General features: G+C 34.7%; 1 protein-coding gene across 1 annotated transcript; it reads right to left on the reverse strand.

Moving 5' to 3' along the window:
• Positions 1–192: 192 nt before the first annotated feature.
• LOC126747550 (probable H/ACA ribonucleoprotein complex subunit 1) lies at positions 193–21,153 on the reverse strand. Its single transcript, XM_050456272.1, has 4 exons — positions 20,987–21,153; positions 20,743–20,874; positions 668–883; positions 193–608 (listed from the first exon to the last, which is right to left on the reverse strand). Exons 2-4 carry the CDS (start codon positions 20,872–20,874, stop codon positions 267–269), a joined length of 690 nt encoding a protein of 229 aa, XP_050312229.1. The 5' UTR covers positions 20,987–21,153; the 3' UTR covers positions 193–266.
• Between the last annotated feature and the right edge of the window lie 202 nt (positions 21,154–21,355).

Raw genomic sequence — 21,355 nt, forward strand, 5'->3', positions numbered from 1 at the left:
TGCGCTCAAGTTTATTCTAGTGTATTCAATGTTTTCAGTCCAAAACAGATAGGTAGGTAGGTACCTGAGGAAGAAGAAATTAGCAATATTTATTTTGCATTGTAGCGCCTTGAGGATGACCTAATATAGGCCGAAAAGTTTTGGTTCTTCTAAGTAGACACTGCTGAAAAACTAAATAAAAAAAATAGGGCATTCCTTAAAACTAGACATTTTATTAAAAAATATTTTTTATACACCACTTGAACATATTAACAGATACGCTTAACCTACCACTTCTTAAATCCGCCCCCACCTCCGCCACTGTTCCTATTAAACCCTCCCCCGCCTCCTCCTCTGCCAAAACCACCCCTTCCACCACCGCCTCCGGAGTTCCTATTGAAGCCTCCTCCTCCTCTGCCTCTGTCCCCACCGCCAAAACCTCCACGGCCGCCCCCTCTACCGCCAAATCCGCCTCTGCCTCCACCACCTCGGCCACCAAAACCTCCTCCCCCTCTTCCCCCGCCCCCACCTCGTCCACCACGACCTCCTCCTCCTCTTTTTTGTACGGAGCCAGGAGGTCTGGGAAGGAACCTCTGAAGCGGAAGGAGTTTCGCCGGATCAATGAACAGCTAAAATAAGTCAATAGGAAATAAGTTCGGAAAAATCGGAAATGTGGGCACTGAATTACTTTTTGGTTCTTTTTAAAGCTGCCTGCCTTCATGTTGTCCCCAAGCCTTATTGACACGGAATAGTCTCTTATGTTACCGAAAATCTCGTCGATTTTTCCGATTTGCTCCTTGTTTTCCAGATAAATGGGAGCGTTGAAAAAAGGCACGTCTTCCAGCTCAACTTTGCACACCAGATCGTCCTGAACTGAGTAGTCGAAAAACCCTAATGGGATTACCTGTGGAAAAAATAACCTAAATGAAGTAAACATTTGTTGAGTTTTACCTATATTATATTAGTTGAAGTATTAACTAAATTTTCCTGAAGAGTTTTATAAAAATATAGTTAAACCTGGTAAGTCAGATCATACTGGTGAATCAATTACTTTAAATTTTTCTTTGCAAAAGCCATAACCTTAATTTACAAATAAGATTTATAAGTCTGCAGAGAAGGCCTATTATGAAGAAGACCTATTATGCTTTTGAATATTCAATCACTGCGCGGTAAATCTGATGATTTGTATATACTTTTAGACAGTTTAAATTTTCCAAACATTGTCTTACTTACTGAGCACTGGTTGAGAAATGAGGAACCAATTTCCCTTTCTGGCTACTCTGTAGCTTCCAAATTCTGTAGGGCTGGCCTTGGATATGGTGGCACTGTGGCTCTTGTGCATCAATGTTTTTGCGACGGCTTTGTTGGTTTTGGTGATTTTGATGATCTTAGTGTCAAAAAGGAGTTTGAATTCTCAATTGTTTATTCTGGTAAAGCCAATTATTATATTGTGTGTATGTATCGTTCCCCAAATAGTAGTATAAGTACTTTTTTAGATAGGCTTGAACAATTCCTTTTAAAATTTTCTCCTAAAAATACTATAATTCTTGCTGGCGATCTTAATATAGATTTTGAAGATGGGGAGAATAGGGCTACATTGGATTTAATTAATTTGCTTTCCTCTTTTAATATTTCTATGCATGTTAACAGCCCTACGCGTGTAACAGGTACCACATCAACAACCATTGACTATGTTGCCTCCAATATACAGGAGAATGTAATTTGTAATGTATTTGATCCAGCTTTGTCTGATCATAATGCCATCCTGACTCAGGTGCCATTCAGAAAAAGATACAAATCCAGAGGTTTGGGTAGAATTTACAGCACAAGGAACTTCCGGTCTTTTGATGCAGGATGTCGGTCTTTTAATTGGGACTCAATATTTTGTGAGCAGGATGCTCTTGCTTCATTTCACGCATCTCTTTCAAAGTTAGTTGATAGATACTTTCCCTTTCACCCATTAAAAAATCGATTTAGGGACCGGAAAAGATGGTTAACTCCTGGTATTCGCATTTCCGGTCGTAATCTTAGATTTTTTGGTATTTTAAAAAAGTTCTACCCGATAAATAATTTTGTATTGTCGCTATTCTCGAGATATCGAAAAGTTTACCGGAAAGTTGTGTGTGAAGCGAAAAGACTCTATTATTCCAAACGTTTGAAATATTCCTCCAATGAGCAACGCGAAGCGTGGTCAATTGTTAATGAGGTTGTGTCCAAGAGTAATGGCTCTCAAGAAGTGCGGATTGATTCTGACATATTAAATAAGTACTTTTGTTCGGTTGCTGATATCCTCACAAAGGGTCTCTCTTCCACTTATGACCCTCTCAAATTTTTACCTACCACTAGTGGAAACTCATTTTACCTCAGCCCCACTACTCCCAGGGAGATTTTTTGCACTATAGGATCGATGAAAAAGAAAAGGGCATCTAGTGATGATGGTATTTCAGTGAATTTATTGGGAAAACTTCCTTTGAGTGCTATTCAGGCTCTTTCTGATGCTATTAATATTTCATTTCAGTTGGGCACATTTCCTCTTTGCCTAAAATTAGCAAAAATTTTGCTTCTTTATAAGGGTGGTGATCGTTCTAGTCCATCCAACTATAGGCCAATTTCAATTTTGTCTACTTTATCTAAGTTAATTGAAAGACTTATGAAGGATCGTCTTTTAAAGTTTCTTCTGGGGGAAGGGGTTCTTCGAGATGAACAATTTGGTTTTATATCAGGGAAAAGCACCTCTGACGCTATGTTTGATTTCTTGTCCAAACTTCTCCAGGGTGTTAATGGAAGAGAGGCGACTGCGGCGGTGTTCTGTGACTTGTCCAAAGCTTTTGATTGTGTGAGTCATAGGATACTGCTTCAGAAGCTTTCTGCTTATGGAGTTAGGGGTGTTGCACTGAAGTGGTTTGAGTGCTATTTGTCTGGTCGCGAGCAGTCTGTGTACCTTAATGGTGACTTTTCTGGTAGGGAGTCTGTGGATTGTGGTGTTCCACAGGGGTCAGCATATGTGGACATTTTACATTGTTTGCTGACGACACAACGGTTTTATGGTCGAATAAAGATCCCAAGCAGCTTGTCAGAGATGTTGCAGCCGATCTCCTGAAATTAAAGCAATGGTGTGATTCCAATCAACTTTGCTTAAATATGTCAAAGTCCCACATTATTGGTTTCAATTTTCAAGCTGAGAGTCTTGATTTTGGTGAGAACGCATTGGACATGGTAGACAATTCTGCATTTATTGGTTTAGTCATTGATAAAGATTTAAAGTTTTCTGACCATATAATAAAGTTAAATAAAAAACTTGCTTCTGGCTGCTTCTCTGTTAGGGCAACCGTTCATGAACTGGGGAGAGATGTTGCTCGTGATGTGTACTTTGCTTTGTTCGAGTCGCATTTAAGGTATGCTCTTCCATTTTGGGGTGCATGTTCAAATTATCTGTTTCAGTCTGTTTTTGTGCTGCAAAAGAGGGCTGTCAGAAGTTTATTTAGGGCCCATTCTAAAATGCATTGTGGTAATCTTTTCAAAGAGAGCCGTATTTTGACCCTACCATCATTATTTATTTTGGAAACTGCATGTTTAATATTCAAAAATAAGAACAGTTTTCCAATCCGACATCACAGTTATCCTACCAGACATATTAATAATATTCCCCTTCCTATTCCTCATTTTACATCTATCAAAGATTCATTTATATATCGCGGTTTAATGATTTATAATCACATTAGCGTGGAATTAAGAAGTGTTCAGTCTTTGCGCCAGTTTCGTTGTAAACTGAAGTCATATTTGCTTCTAAAAGCCTTTTATTCGATTGAAGACTTTTTTAAGGCTGAGGATGTTGTGTAGTAGATGCTAAGCTTTTAATCTGTTAATTTTAATTTTGAACATATCTTTATGTGTCCCTTTATCTCTGCTACCTTTGTCTACATGCATGTATTTTATTTTATAAAGATTTTGTTTGTAACATTTTCTCTTGCATTTTTTTTTTAGGCATTTTATATGTTGTATAAATTTTTTATATATTTGTTTTGTAAAATCTGATTTGATTGTATTTATTTTCTGAAGCTTTGTCAATAAAATTCGTGTACATGTACCAAATTTTCGACAATAAAGTACTTGAAAAAAAAAAAAAAAAAAAAAAAGGGTGTGTGTGTGTGTCGCAGGTTTAGGACTTTCAATAAAAGTGATTTTATTTTAGAAGAATTGCCGTTAGAAGAAGTTTCGGGTCCTTTATTAGGTCATCTTTAATGCTAGAAATGACACGTTACAGTTTACAATTAAATAAACATATAAATGAATAAATAAATTAAATCATTAAAGAAAAACACTATAAAACAGGCAGTCCTATTTTCTTTATGAGGTTTTCCTAATTACGTTTACATTATTTGTAATATTTGTTTTTGAAGGTGGTAGACAATGGTACAGTGAAAACATCTGGTCGAACTTGCATTGTCTTATTTATTTAATGTAACACGACGTTTCGGTTGGTAGTATCTCCAACCGTTATCAAGTGTAAACTGAAGGCAAACTGCCATTCTATAGGCTTATATACTAGATGTGTGCAGCGATATGGAAGGGGAGGGAAGGGAGGTAAAAAGGTCGGCGGAAATCTACGAACTTCAGTTTATAGAAAACCAACACACACGGGCCAGTATCTTCACTATGAATCCAACCATACTGCAACCACCAAAGTAGGCATCATAAGATCCCTCTACAATAGAGCTCGAACCATCTGTAGAAGCGACGAGGATCTCAAGACTGAAGTGGATACCATCTACAAAGACCTACAACAGAATGGATATCCAAAGAAGCTAATAAGTAGGACCATCCAAAGGACGCGTCCAAATCAAATCAGAGATGAGGCCACCACGACAACCAGACTTCTACCCATACCTTGCATTAGGGGTACATCGGAACAAATCCGACGCATTGCCAGCAAGTACAATATTAGAACTGCCTTTAGATCTAGCACCACTATCAGAAGCGTGGTATCAAAGACCAAACCAGATGGTCTGTTGGATACCAAAAATTGCGTCTACCAGATCCCATGTGAGTGCGGTGACTCATACATAGGTGAAACGAAGCGCCCCCTAGAAGTCAGAGCGAAGGAACATCGCAGCTGGACCCAAAGAGGAGAGGTTTCCAAATCCGGAATAGCAGAGCACGCGTGGCATAATGGACACAATATCCATTGGTCAGAAGCCAAGATTCTGCACAAGGAACAGCACTGGCGGAAGAGGAAGTTCGTAGAGGCAGTTTTCATTTCACAGAATCAGGGAAACTTCAGCCAGCCAAGCGTCGATGTACTCAACATCTGGAAGCCTCTACTCTCAGGACAGTGTAAGATCTAGAGAGAGGCGTGTCCTCCCCCCAACTCTTTTCACGGATGACTTTCCTTTCCATATCGCTGCACACATCTAGTATATAAGCCTATAGAATAGTAGTTTGCTGTCAGTTTACACTTGATAACGGTTGGAGATACTTACCAACCGAAACGTCGTGTTACATTAAATAAATAAGACAATGCAAGTTCGACAAGATGTGTTTTCATATTTATATGGTTAGAAATTATTAGATATTATCAATAATAATAGCATCGATGTTCGATATTTAAGTTTATTGCAAAATGATAATTGAGCCGCTCAGAGGAAAAGTGGTATATGTCAGTATTTTTTTAAGTTATACCATTAATTATGTTTCTACTGGTCTAACATATTCAGTCAAAAACTGTGTAAGTCAAAATTTTAACTTAGCTAAGATAAGAGCTTCCTAACGTTATTCCTCTCAACCAGCGCCGTAGCTACAATGGTTCCACGGGTTCGGTGGAACCAGGCCCGCCACTCTCAAGGGCCCGTAGCCAGCTAATAAACATAATAATAAATAAATAAACAAAGAATGTAAATTTAAACTAAAACTCAATAATATATTGTGAACTTATATAATCTAACAAACCACATAAAAATCATCTAAACAACTCAGCTAAAATTCTTACATCGATGTGTCTATCCGCAGCCGAAGCAAATCTTTTCTAGCCTTTAGCACATATTTAAATGCATCAAAACTTTTACAAAATGAGCAGCAAGATATACAAAAATCGGGTAAACTCCTAAAAAACGTTACAAATTACATATCTAATCTTCGAAATGAGTTTCTAAATGTAAAAGAAGAAGCTCAAGCCACGGCGAGTAAATGGGGTATAAGTCCAAATAAGGAGTTTGGCCAAAAACGAATTTCTAAACGTAGACGTTTTTTTGATGAATTTGCAAATGACTTTGTTTTTCAAACTGCGGAAGATATCTTTAGAGTTGAAGTTTTTTATAAAATGCTGGACATTATTATTAGCCAGTTACAATGTAGAACAGTTAGTTTACAATAAATATCTACTAACTTCAATATTTTGGATACAGAGGTTCTATTAAATTCTAGTGACACAGTAACATACCAAATAGCTGAAAATATTCGTGAAATATATCAAGATGATATATCAGATATACTTTCTAATCAATTATTAGCATTTCGAACATGTTTTTCTGAAGAATGATCTTTCTCAAAATTAAAATTAATCAAAACATATCAAAATCGATTATCTTCTTTGGCAATGCTGTCCATTGAAAATAAAGTTGCTCACTCTATAGATTTAAAGGAAATTATTAAATCATTTGCGACTGCTAAATCTCGAAAAGTAACTTACATATGTTTTTAATATTTTTATATTTTTCCGTAATTAGTATTATAATACTAATAACGTAAATGTCCTGTTATTAGTATTTTTGTCGTAATATTAATTTCATAAAAGTTTAGTTAACATGTAATAGCCTTTTAATTTTTTCTTTCCTTAAGCCGTCGACTTATGGAGAGACGAAGGTTAGTATCTCTTTAGGGGCCCGCGGATACAGTCTCGAACCTAGGCCCGTTATGTTGTTGCTACGGCGCTGCTCTCAACATAATGGATTCGTTCGCTGGAATAATGGTATAAGTCAAGGCACCACGCTGTTCCGATGTCGCGCCAGGTCCTATTAAACTCGCTTTTTCTTGTTTAGTCAGGTTTTTTTAGTGTTATGGTACGTAGTGTGTAGATCTGGAGTAGCATTCTCAACTTCTCGATAGGTCACGACTACTCGAAGTAGATTTCGATACCTAGCGAATAGGTGATTCTCAACACGTCTCGAGTCGTAGTCGTAGCAAAAGTTAAAATTATATTGGTAGCATTGAATTTAAACTCGTAATTTGACAGACTTGACGTTGACATATTGTTAAATTATTTTGATATGATATTTTTATTATTATTTTTGTTTGTGGTTTGTCGCAAAGGACTAATACCTATTATTTAATAATAAAATTTCTTGTGTTTTTATTCTAACTCAGATTTTATATTTGTGTATCAGATAACCAAAAAGCAAACTAAGTCGCATTTCAATCAAAAATTTGTTTGATAATGATAATTTGTTTGAAAGATTTGTTATATAATTCGGTAAATGGCACCTATTGCAGCATGTGTTTAACTTTTGTGATTGTGACTAAACAAATGTATAAATAGCATTCGAGGCAGAAAATCTACCCCTTGCAAATTCAGGGTTGTAAGAAAGAAAGAAAGAAAGAAAATGTGCTATATTACGTAAGACAACAAAATCTTGTGTACAAGCATCCTAAAAACCAAAAAATTCCAAATTCACTTTAAATTTCAAATTTCAAACAAACATAACATCTAAAACACTTTACCATAAAATTTACACACATTACCAAAATTAATCATAACAAAACAGATTGAGAAAAAAAAGCATCTTTTTGATAAATTTCATTAAAAAATAAGTAAAGCTGTCAATAAAACAGAATTTAGAGGAAGTAAATTAAATTATTTAACAGGAAACAAAACTAAAACACTAAAATGATGTCAGAGCACAGGTTAAAAGGTATCATTAAAAAAATCGTCAAGGCTATAATATGCCCTGGATAATAAAAGTGATTTTAATTGCTTTTTGAATCTCTTAACTTCTAAAATTTGTCTGATACATAGAGGAACATGGTTGTAAATTTTTTTGTTAAGGTATATAAGTGAGTTCTTGGTGAGGGAGGATGTAGGAATTGGTAAGGGAAAATCGTTAACCTGGCGAGTCATATGACCAGTGTTAGAGGGAGGTTTAGGACATTTATGAATAAGAGTAGCTATTTCTAAGATAAAAAGAGAAAAACGAGCTAGGATTTTTTGAGATATAAAGAGAGGTTTACAAGAATCTCTTAACCCAGCGGAACATAGGTATCTAACTACCTTTTTTGAATCACAAAAATTATGTTTAATAATCCCTTGTTGCTTAAACTCCAAAAAGGCAAGCCATAACGAAGGTGGGACTCAATAAGAGAAAAGTACACTGAACGTGCAACTACCCCTCCCAGCTCATGCCCCGCCATTCTTACTGCAAAGCATCCAGAGGATAATTTTGATGCAAGATTTAGGATATGATCTTCGAAGCGAAGGCGACCATCAATGGTAATACCAAGGAACTTACACCTTTTTTTGTTTTGGAAGATGGAGTTTTCACTAAACATAAGGCCCTGAACGTCACACTTAAATCCCATAATAAAGGTTTTGCCCACATTAAATACAAGCCTGTTTGCAGCACACCACTCCGATAAAATCTTAAGATCCTTAAAAACCTGGGCTCTAACATTATCAGAATCTCTATGATTCCATAAAATGGTGGTATCATCAGCAAACTGAACCACTTTGCCCTGCAGTTTTAATGAACCCAAATCATTTACATAGAGCAAAAATAATAGTGGTCCTAACACTGAACCCTGAGGTACTCCAGTTTTAAGGGATCTGGAATCGGATAAACATCCAGATACTGTAACTCTTTGGGTACGATTAGACAGATAGGATTCCAGCCATTGCAACGCCACACCTCTAAAGCCATAATTATTAAGCTTAGACAGCAGTATTCCATGATCTACACATTCAAATGCCTTGGATAAATCGCAAAAGACTGCCGCCGCGGACTCTCCAGAATTTAAGGACACATAGACACTCTCCAAAAAGCCGAAAACACCGTCATGAGTCCCTTTTTCCGTTTGAAATCCAAACTGATTTGCAGATAAAATGCAATTATGTTGCAAAAAAGATAAAATTCTGATTTTTGCAAGTTTTTCAACTATCTTGGAGAGGGTAGATAATATAGAAATTGGACGGAAATTACAAGGCTCACTCACATCTCCACCCTTATAAAGAGGGATAACCACTGCCTCCTTCAAACATGCTGGAAAGATGCCATTATGAAAGGAATTGTTTATGGCAGAAGCTAAGGCATTCAATGCTGAGTCAGGCAAAAGGAGTAGTAATTTTGATGATATTCCATCAGCTCCAGCTGATTTATGGTTTTTTAAGCTTTTAATTGCATCTCTAACATCAGTAAGGCTAACAGGATAAAAGAAAAAAGAATTTTGAACTGTTACTTGTTGAATATAATGCAAAGGATCAATATTAGTATTCACATCCTTGAGCAATAAATGAGGAATATTACAGTAATAATCATTTAAACTATTTGGTCTTACTTCTGGTTCTGAAACTTTCTTGTGAGAATGCCTGAAGTCATTTATAATTGACCAACATTCTCTCTGCCTATTTGAGGACATATTCAAGCGGTCACTGTAATTTTTAACCTTAGCTGATTTTATCGTCTTTCTATATAGACTACGATATTTCTGATGATAAAGAACAAGTATAGTCGCTTCGCTCCTATACTTTTGGTCCGTGGGGACCAATTTGGAACCTTTAGGTCTTGTCTGTGAATGGCTATAAAGGAATTCTTAAAAAAAAAAACAAAAATTATGAGGTGTACCAACGTTTATATGCCAAGGAAAGAGATGACCAGTGGTTGGGGTATCATGCTTCAAAGAACCATAATTTGTTATATACTCGCGTTTTGTGTCAGTATACTGTCTTATATTTCAAATCTGTGAAAGCATATTAATTGTATTCTAAATAAAGCCTGAATACCAAATTCGAATAGAATCGGACCAATAGCAAAAAAGTTACGGTAGTCACGTGACCTAAGCTGAAACTCAAATATCAGTTATCTGTCATAATTTATTAGTTGTATCCTAAATAAACCATAAATACCAAATTCAGAAAAAAGTTCCCATAAGGATCTATTTATTGAAATAGAACAAACGGGATTTTACGTCGATTTGTTTTAAATTTTCTTTTTGTTTTAAAATGTAATAGTAATAAAAAATCAAAAGAATTGACAGGAGGAGAATAAGAAATAAAAGAAACCATCAACGACTTGAATCGAAGCTATAGAAGCCGAGATATTAGTGAAAATGTGGGAAAAACAAAAGAAAACTGGTTTTTTCCCACGGTATCATTTTTTTTCTTAAAATGATAACCGACAAATTATAATGTAAGCCCTAAGTTGGCAATATCCATAAAAAAAAACCCAAGAAAAAATGGTTTTTATTTTTTTCTAAATAAACTATAACTCTGACAACTTTTTGTCTTAAACAAAAGTTTTCGGAAATATTACGAGGTATCCGTGCGTTAAAACGAATCGGTTCTAGCTATTATACAATCGGAGAAAATTGGAAAAAACTATTAAACATAAATATCGAATTATCAACAGCCCTATGGAAAAATTTCAATTTTTTATTTTTCTAACCTGTACTACTTCAGAGTATCTTTAAAAAAGATTATTACCAATTTGACTCTAAAATGAACGGAAAATCTATTTATTTGCATTTTTCGATTTTCGAACAAAATCTGGGGTCAAAATGACCATTTTTCCAAAATATGCTCCGAATTCGAAATTTCTTTTTTTTGGTTAAAGACCATTCAAAAACTAATAAAAAAGCTTTATGACAAAATCTTCCACGATTTATACGAGTGCAATAATATAAAGGGAAAAATTAGGTTAAATAAGAGCCTATGTTTAAGGGATAAGACAACCGGGATTTTACGTCGATTTTTTTAATTTTTCAGTTTTATTTCGAAAGGCAATTGTAATAAAATATATAGGAATAATAAAAACCATCAACGAATTGAATCGAAGCTATAGAAGTCGAAATATTAGTAAAAATGTGAAAAAAAATAAAAGAAACCTCGTTTTTTCCCACGGTAGCATTTTTTTTCTTAAAATGATAACCGACAAATTATAATGTGAGCCCTAAGTTGGCTATTTCCAGTAAAAAAAAACCCAAGAAAAAAAAATTTTTTTTCTGCTCCAAAATTGAAAGGGGTATACCCACGAAAAATTTAAAAAAAATGGTTTTTATTTTTTTATAAATAAAATATAACTCTGACAACTTTTTGTCTTAAACAAAAGTTCTCAGGAATATTACGAGGTAATCGAATGTTAAAACTAATTGATTATAGCTATCACAGATTCGGAGAAAATTGTAAAAAACTATTAATCATAAATATCGAATTATCAAGAGCCCTATGGAAAAATTTCAACTTTTTTTTTTCTATCTTGTACTACTTCAGGATACCTTTCAAAAAGGTTATTATCGATTTGACTCTAAAATGAACAGAAAACTTATTTATTTGCATTTATCGATTTTCGAACAAAATCGGGCCCAAAATTAAAATTTTTTAAAACATGCTCCAATTTCAAAGTTTTTTTTTTCTGGCTAAAGACCATTCAAAAAGTAATGAAAAAGCTTAATGACAAAAATTTTCAAAATCTATAATAATGCTACAATATTATGAAAGAAGATAAGTTTCCTTTAAAGCATACCGAACCGATGATTTTTTAATTTTTTTTTCAAAGGCAAATCTAAGAAACAATTTAACTAATTAAGATAAAAGCAATAGGGTAATACAAAATATTATCTATAAATATATACATATAATCTAATAGGAAATTTCAATCAAATCGAGCGAATACGAAAGAAATTTTGATATTCACGTGACTTAAAAACGCAATAATTTAAAAATAATGTAAAAATTCAATAATGGCATCGTAATAAAACTCTAAATACTAAATTTCAACACAATCGGATCAATAGCAAAAGAATTATGAAAGTCACGTGACTTTAAACTATAATTTGTCAATTATCTGTCAAAATTTATTAATTGTATCCTAAATAAAGCCCAAATACCAAATTTGAACCCAATCGGACTCATAGCAAAAAAGTTACAATAGTCACGTGACCTGGAAGTCAAATGTCAAATATCTGTAAAAAATTCATAATTGCATCCTAAATAAACCCCAAATACCAAATTTCAATCAAATCGGACAAATAGGAAGAAAGTTAAGGCAGTCACGTGACCTTAAAACATAGTCATGTCAAATATCTGTAAAAATTTATTAATCTTATCCGAAATAGGTACTAGGTACCAAATTTCAACTAAATCGCACCAATACCAAAAAAGTTATGATACTCGACTAACCTTAAAAATCAATAATTTCAAAAAAATTTTATTTATAACCCAAAAGCAATGTTTAAGAATTATTAACATATATTAATAATAAACTAAATAGTAAAAACTCACCTAATATCTAAATTTTTATTTTAAATTAAATAGATCATTACGACTGACCCGTGTATATATTCGAATAATTTTAATAAAATAATAGGGCAAATTTCATTTCGTCTCACCCCGGTATAAAACCACTGACTGAAATATTTGCCGAATTTTCCTGGCCGCAATACACAATTTCCCCAATTGATATGCACAGATTCGGAAAGCCCATTAATTTTCTGATTCGGTGCTTCCTTTCCCTGATCGTTTCCGGTTCATTTTCATTCATAATTTTACAAAAAACCCAACCAAGTCCCGGCCACCTGTCACGAGCAAAAAATTTTTACCCACCATGCGTCAAAGTATTGTTCCCACTAGCCATTTCGTTAGAGTTTAGGTTGACACCTCCAATTACCTGCAAAAACGCAAAAAAATGGACTTTTTTCATAAAATCGCATTTTTCGGGTACTTGTACTATCGCTGGAACCCTGAAATTTTAGTATGTGTTGTAAAACAAAATTTCGGATCCTTTAGATGTTGTTTGATCTTTTCACCATGTACAGGGACGCGGCAAATGAATTAAACGCGAAAATTCGAATTGCTCAGAACCTATTAATGTTGGAAGATTGTAATTTTACATAAATAATGGGGTTATTAAAGTATTTAATCCCTGAGAATATAAATGATCCAGGTGCCACCACTAAAAAGTTATTAAATAAAATGTGATTTTCAGGTCGGACCTTCATGGGTAAAGTTCATTATTGCTCGCCCTGTATGGTTCCCAAAAATTTCGGTTATATGGCATATGAAAGGTAAAGGATGAAGTTATTTTTTGAAAAAAAAATTTTTCCCAAAATAAGTATCGTTTGGCGGGAAATCTCAAAAAACTGAAAATGCTAGAACTCGTAAAATAATTTTTTTACAAAAAAAAGCTCCAAGTATGTTAAATCTCTTATAAAATGAAGTCTTTTCGCCGAAACACTTTTTTTATAAAAATTTTTTTTTAGCCTCTGGAGAAGTTTGAATTTTTTTTTTAGTCACTTTTGTTCGCTTATAACAACTCACCCTGTATACCGATCGGGCCCAAAAAGTATACAGACATGAATTACAATAAAGTCTTTTATGCCTAAAAATTTCAATTTTTTTGACAGCGTTAAAATTGAGATCTCGTGCAAAAATGAATTTTGACCCATTTTTTTTCGAATTTTTGACTTTGAGACAGTACCGCTCCGTTTGGTGGTACCGGAAAAAAAAATTGTTTACGGATCCATCATTCTCAATGTATTGAGAGACCCTATGCCAAATTTCATCGTTTCGCTAACCATACAGCCAAAAATATGAATTTTTATTTCCAAAAAACACGATTTTTCGGGCCCGGGCCCGCGTGCATAATATAGTCTGCGACTATATAATAATGTTTGCATAAGTTGTAAACTTGCACAGCTTAGCCAAAAAACGGAGGTTTTTAGCTGAAGTTCTGAGGCCTGCTGCGACCCATGGTTTTCTATTTTTCATTTTAGGCCTCTTTTTAGGAAAACACTGATTGATCTTGTCACATAGCACATGAACTAACAAAGTAAATGGGTCAGGAGCCATTTCAACTGCATTCCAATTAACCAAAGCTGCAGTAGAAGAAAAAGCATTAAAATTTGCTCTGCTGAAAATTCTTCCTATATAATGAGATGAAGGAAATACAAATCCTAGCGAGAATGGCTTCATGGTCAGAAATACCAGATGAAAGTACTCTACATGACACATCATTTAAATTTATACACAAATAATCAATAGTAGTTGCAGATGAGGATGTTATACATGTGGGTGAAAGAACATGAAGTCACCAGCCAATATAACTATGGAGTGTAGAGACAATTGGGATAATAGAGAATCAAGTTTGTCCAGGAACATACCAATATCTCCTGTGGGTGGTCTATAAACACAAAGAACATATAAATTAAATCGCTTACAAAAACAAAGGGAGAATTCAAAAACCTTCTCCAACAGAAAGCTATCATACTTATTAATTTTACAGAAAAAAACTTCAATTGTTTGTTTAACTAAAATAGCTGTTCCTCCATGTATGGAGTGTTGCCGACAAAAAATTGATATAGGAATATAATCAGATATTAAGAAACATTCGTTAGGCTTTAACCAGTGCTCAGTTAGTAATACAATATCAGGAAAATCACATGAATCAAGTAAAAGATGAAGCTCGTCCATTTTATTTCTTAGAGACTGTATATTTAAAATAAAACTACTGAAACTTTTCGCATGCTTATTTTCAATGTTATTTATAGAATGTGAGTGAGCTTCATCTTCTGTGTATTTATCTATAAAAAAGAATCCCTATCACAGTCAGTATCTAGAAGTCCAGATTGATTACTTGCTTTTATTGTGGACACATTTTTTGATGAAATGCTACTTTTGAAATGTTTTAAAATATGGGTATACAGTAATGATGCCAAATCTGATCCAAAGTTGCTGGCATGATTAGACTCTAAAATTCTATTGTATTGCTATTATAAATTACATTATGGGTTGGATACATGTAAGGGCTTGTCATCACTAAACTATTGCTGTGTAAATGTATAAATTTTTTTTAAATATCAAATGATGAGCAAATACCATTTAACATTAAAATCAACACATCATTTTCTGTAAATTCCTTAACCACAGATGATGCACAATGAAACACTGGACTTTGTAGTTAGCTTCAAACTTCAGACGCAATTTCTTCAGGAACACTCTACTACAGTTTCCACCCACAAAAGAAGCCTAGGTCAATTATCAACGGGTGAATTTGGCCTACATGGCAACTGTGTTGGATAATTTATATTAACGAATTTAGATATGTTTTGCTGTTCCTTTAATGCACAAATATCGGAATAGCAAGTATCTTTTTCAACTTCCAACACCTTTATTGACTGGATCATATTCTTATTTATCTTGGTTAAATCATTAACTTCCATTTGTAACATATTTGTTTGCGTCTTATAGGTTGCAGATTCATTTTCTAATGTTTTTATTGTTACAATTAAATTTTTATTTAAGGTATTTAATTCATTGATTTCTATATTGAAATTTATTTTTTCCTCTTCACATACTTTTAATAGTGACAGTAACTCACATTCTTTAGTTTTTAAATTTGTTAATTCAATTTTAAGTTCATCATTAAGTTTGTGTAGATTATCTAGGGAGGAAGAAAACTTCTTTTCAGCCTCTGACACTTCATCTTCAAACACCAAACTGTTTCTTCTCATTCTTTCTATATGCCTATCCTTTTCTTTTAGTTCAATCAATAATTCATGAATCTTCTGCTCGTAAGGCTTCTTTTCATTCTCATTTTCATTAAAATTTATTTGACATTTTTCTGAGCATAAAATTTTGTAGCCTCCCATTTTTATGGCATCAGAATTTCTATCCAAACAACTTGGGTGGAATATAGACATACAAAAGATGCAGCAATAATTTGAAAACTCCTTTTTTGACAGCATTTGAAATTACGATTCATTTTAATAAATTAAGGAATATATAAATACGGTTAGACAGGAATTGCTAGTCAAACAGGAACTTGAGCCTGAGCGTCACCAGGAACACGCGTAAAACAAACGCACAAGCACGTCCTAAGGTTGAAGTTCTATGGTTTCAAGTTAAGGTCAATGCCAGCAAAACAAGTCTAGTTAGTTAAAACAGGAAATATTTATAAAACAAAAAAAATATTGACCTGTTAATTAGGAACACTTGTACGGACGTGATAACGACGTGAAACGAACGTGTTGTGGTGTGAGCTCATGTTTTGGAATCATATTGAGTGATTTGGATCCAGAAATAAGAGAAATACTGGATGTTAGAAGTTACCAATCTGTGTTGTGCTTATGAATACTAAGCTGCTGTTTTAACTAGCTGTAATTTTGTTTAAAGATAAAATTGCATAATATCGTCGTTTTACAACGTTGCCAACGCATTTCTTAAAAAGTTTTTACAACTATGGAAGGGATGCAATGCGGGTTTTGTACCCAAGCTTGTTATTTTAAGGAAAGTAAGACACTTTTGTTTGGATGTGCATGTGACAATTGCGGAAAGGTTTCTTGTAGGGATTGTAGTAAGATATCATCACAAGAGATTAGATGCGCAATCGCTAAAACTAGAACCGTCTTGATATGGTGCAAGGATTGCATAGATAACTTCACTAAGTTCACTTCTGAAGGCAATTTGGAGAATTCTAAAGAACCTAGTAATTCTGGTGTGTCCACACAGTTAACAAATAGTTTGATTAATACTTCTAAATGCCTTATAAATGAATCTTTGGAAGGTATAGAAGAACGCCTTCAAAACAAACTGGAAAACTGGGCCAAGAATGTCATCGATAGTAACAAGGACCTAGTAAGATTCTTGCTGCAGAATAAAAATGACAACCTAAATACCCAGGCAGTTCCTGACAACGTGACACCGCCGCTACCGTTTCCGCAACAATCCAACAGCAGACAATGAATCAGCTGGGACTGGAACAACGGATGTTGGGGGGCGACCATCTGCAACAGGGATTTACTTTGGGACAAAATCGAAAACGTACAAATACAAATCGTAATCGGAATCTGGTTTTAGGAGAAGCGGACTTTCGAGGTGATGAAAATTTCGCAGGTTCAGTAAATAGGGAATATTTTTATCTGGGACGTGTTAAAATGGGAGTGACCCCTGGTTTTATTGAAGAGCACATTAAAAAGCGGTGCCCTCAGATTAGAGACCTTAAAGTAGAATTGTTGCCAGTTAAGGGTGAGACTATTTCTTTTAAGATAAGCATCAACGGCGATTGTAGGGATGATTTTTTAAGGCCGGATAACTGGCCTACAGGGGTTATCTTGCGAAAATTTTGGTTAAATAATAAACGCAAGATAAATTTTCATCAAAATCAAATGAATCAGACCATAGTTTAGTGCGGGATGGCCCTTCTGGTTCAGGTGTTTGCGTGTATTATGCTAATACAGGTGGTATGAGAACTAAAATAAAAGATTTTCAGCAGGCACTTAGTTGCTGCTGCTATGATATTGTTATGATTGCAGAGACTTGGTTAACATCTGAATATTCAGATGCTGAAATTGGTGTATCAAACTATGATTTATATAGATATGATCGTCAAATGGGTACAAATACTACCAAGGCTCGTGGAGGTGGTGTATTGATTGCGGCTAAAAAGAGTTTATGTACACATAGAATTGGTATCCCACTTGTTGATGTGGATATTTATCAGATCTATTTGACTTTTACAATAGACAATCAAAGCTTTGTTGTTGGTTGCATTTATATACCATCTCCATCTCCACTTCAAGCCTATTTAAGCCATTGTGAATCCGTTGAATATGTATATAGTAGATATTCAAGTAGTTTGTTTGTCTTGGCAGGTGACTACAATTTACCACATGCTAGATGGGAGAATGATGATCTTGGTTTGGTGGTTGGTGGTTGTCTGGAGAGTGACAGAGAGTCTGTGCTTTCTCTGGCCAACTGCTTTAACTTCTATAACTTTTTCCAGGTAAATGGGGTTCTAAATACCAACGGGGTTGCCTTGGATCTTTCATTTAGTAGCTCAGATTTAATTAGTGTCGAACGTGCAATAGACAAAATTTTTGAGATAAGCTTACACCATACAGCAATTAGTTTCGACCTTTGTTGTGCAGAAAATTCTGATGATATGATATATGAGGAATATTTTTATGATTTTGGTAAGGGAGATTACATAGCAATTAATGATTGTCTTGCTGGGATAGACTGGAATCAATTGTTTTTGGGAGAGACATCTATTGATGTCATAGTTTCAATTTTCTATAATGTGATCTACTCCTCAATGGAAAGGTTTATTCCTCTAAAGAGGTACAAAAGTTCTTCTTTTCCATCTTGGTTTTCTTCAGAGCTTCGCAGTTTGATCATAAGAAAGAAACAAATTCACAAAAAGTTTAAAATTAGTGGTCAACAGCAGGATTATGATGAATTTGTATTGTTGAGACAACAATGTGAGTACTTAAGAGAGTTGTGCTATCAACAATACATTAATAAGGTGGAAATGAATCTCGCTGGCAATCCAAGGTACTTCTGGTCATATATTCAAAATAAAAGAACTGGTTTTAGTCTTCCCTCCAGAATGACATACAATAACAGGATTAGTATGAATATCTCGGATACTGCGGATATGTTTGCAGAATACTTTTCATCGGTCTACTTGGATGAGCAAGTCAATGACATATCATCTTTTGATTTTGATAAATCAATTTGTCTGAGCACTTTAACTCTGTCAACACAGGATGTTTATGAGGTTATTACTTCCTCTAAGAATAAGCTCTGCTCTGGACCAGATGGGATTCCGGCATTCTTCCTAAAGAAATGTGTTTGTGTTCTTACGAAACCAATACTGTTCATTTTTAACAAATCTCTAGGTACTGGTTCTTATCCCACTCTCTGGAAGAGAAGTTTTCTAAAACCCATTTTTAAATCTGGTAGTAGAAATGAAATTTCCAATTATCGGGCTGTTTGTAACCAATCTGAGTTGCCAAAGCTGCTTGACTGCCTGGTCAGTCATAGGATTGCCTGGAGTTTTAAATCTTTATTTAATCCTGAGCAATTTGAATTTATAAAAGGCAGATCTACTGATGCTAATTTGGTGCTGTATGTCAACTACCTCTACCGCTGCTTGGAGAAGGGACTTCAGGTTGACTCAATATATACAGATTTTTCCAAGGCTTTTGATCGAGTTAACCATGGGGGTACTCTTGCAGAAGCTTAGGGCTTTAGGTATTGTGGGGCCTCTTCTTCAGTGGATCTCGGGATTCATCAGAGGTAGAACCCAGATTGTTAATCTTGGAGGTACATGTTCCTCTGAAATTTTGGTACCATCTAGGGTGCCACAGAGCTCTCACTCGGGCCCTGTTTTGTTTTGCCTCTTTTTGATTGATTTAGTTTGGAAACTTGAAAAATGTCGTGTGCTAATGTTTGCTGATGATGTGAAGCTATTTAGGCTTATCACATCCCTTTCTGATGCTGTGCTCCTGCAAAAAGACCTCAATTTATTCTTTGATTGGTGCCACTTGAATAGAATGTCCCTTAATATCAATAAGTGCCATAAGATTACTTTTTCTAAGCAAAGAAACCCTATTGCTTTTCTTTATAAAATAAATAATGTAGCAATTGGTGTCAAAACAGAGGTTTCTGACTTAGGAATATTTATTGACTCCAGGTTGTCTTTTAAAAGTCACATCAATCAGGTGACTGGTAGGGCAATGAAAATGCTGGGTTTTATCCAACGGTCTACAACTGATTTGTCTTTGTTTACTTTTAGATTACTTTATTGCTCTCTTGTTAGGCCCATCTTGGAGTATGGCTCAATTGTGTGGTCCCCATCATATAACTGCTACATTGAGCAGATTGAAAAAACTCAAAATAAATTTTTAAGGGTGGCGGCTTTTAGATGTGGTTACAGGAGACAGGAGTATTACTATCAGTGGGTCAGGGATAACCTGAACTTACCCACATTGGAGTCACAAAGAACATTACTCGACTTATGTTTTATGCATAAGGTTTTAAATGCTACTATAGATTGTCCCGAGTTATTGTCTCTTTTTAAACTTAGGGTGCCTTCCAGATTGAATAGACAATCAGAAATATTTTCAGTCCCATTCCACCATACCAATTATAGTATTAATGAGCCAATTACACGAATGTCTCGAAGTGCTAATGGTCTGTCAGGACAGATAAACTTTTTTGACTCTAGGATAACATCTTTTAAGGGGCAGTTAAAGAATATTATTTCATAGGGGCTTTAATTAATTAACTCATCTACACCTTACACTAATTTATAGATAGTTTTGTATATAATGTTTCTGAATATATATGTTTGTATGGGTATGCTATGTAATACTTTTGTAAATGGATTCCGTTAATAAATAAATAAAAATAAAAAAAATAAATAAATAAATATAGCACGTCGATGTGGTTGTAAAAAAAAATCAAAACAAACAAAACTTAGTACCGGCATAGCCTCCTACGAACTTAAATTCATATTATTCATATTAATGAGTTCATGATGAATTTTTTTATTAATTAATTTTACTGGAATAAGTGTGCTCAGGTTACTTTTATTATTTCAGGTCTACACTTCACCATCTCTACTCTGGAGTCGCCCAAGCGCCCAGTTGTTTTACAAGGTGTTTATTCTATTTTTATGATTTATTTTGATTATTTTGGACTATTTTGAATTTATTTAACGTATTAAAAATTATAAAATTATTTCACAGGTTTTAATTATTATAATAAAAATGAAAACTCACCCTCTCAGGTGGTCCTTGGTCGAAATTCCTGCCTCCTCCACCCCCGCGGCCACCAAATCCTCTTCCGCCACCACGACCGCCTCCTCCGCGGCCCCCAAAGCCTCTACCGCCTCCGCCGCCCCTAAACGACATCTAAAACAATTAAATTGGTTGTTTTCAGGAGATATTGTCTCACGTGGGTCGGCAAGTGCCAAGAACTTTCATAAGATTCGGCAAAGAATTACCTTAAATTAAGAATACTTACAGTTGATGACGACGATAATCGACTTACTGCTTTATATTTATTAGGTAGAAATTTGATTTTTCAGTGACGGATAGGGAAAAATTGTAAAATCTCGCCAAGTAGCACAAGACAACACAACAAATATACAAACATAACCTAAAATGTTGGCACGTTGGAGGTTGATAGTACAGGTTGACGTATCTGACAATTTGTGTGAATGACCAGCGATCAAATCGAGAACGCAGCGTATGTCGGTTGCCAGCGACCAAATTATAGTCCGCGCTCCATGTTATTTAATCAATTTAATCCGAGGGGACCTGTAGAAATTTTCTTAATTTTTGTTAAGGGGCTTCTAAACGGTCAATATTTTTACTGCAATATGTTGTTAAC

The sequence above is a fragment of the Anthonomus grandis genome, chromosome 19 (assembly GCF_022605725.1).
Source record: "Anthonomus grandis grandis chromosome 19, icAntGran1.3, whole genome shotgun sequence".
In the NCBI taxonomy this organism is placed as follows: Eukaryota; Metazoa; Arthropoda; class Insecta; order Coleoptera; family Curculionidae; genus Anthonomus; species Anthonomus grandis.

What these genes read in the sequence shown, in the direction of transcription:
- LOC126747550 (XM_050456272.1), bottom strand. Translation starts at nt 20,874, where the DNA reads ATGTCGTTTAGGGGCGGCGGAGGCGGTAGAGGCTTTGGGGGCCGCGGA. An exon ending in ACCAAGGACCACCTGAGAGG is followed by an intron (nt 884 to 20,742) that starts GTGAGTTTTCAT and finishes TTTTTTCCACAG; the next exon opens with GTAATCCCATTAGGGTTTTT. An exon ending in GCTTTAAAAAGAACCAAAAA is followed by an intron (nt 609 to 667) that starts GTAATTCAGTGC and finishes GACTTATTTTAG; the next exon opens with CTGTTCATTGATCCGGCGAA.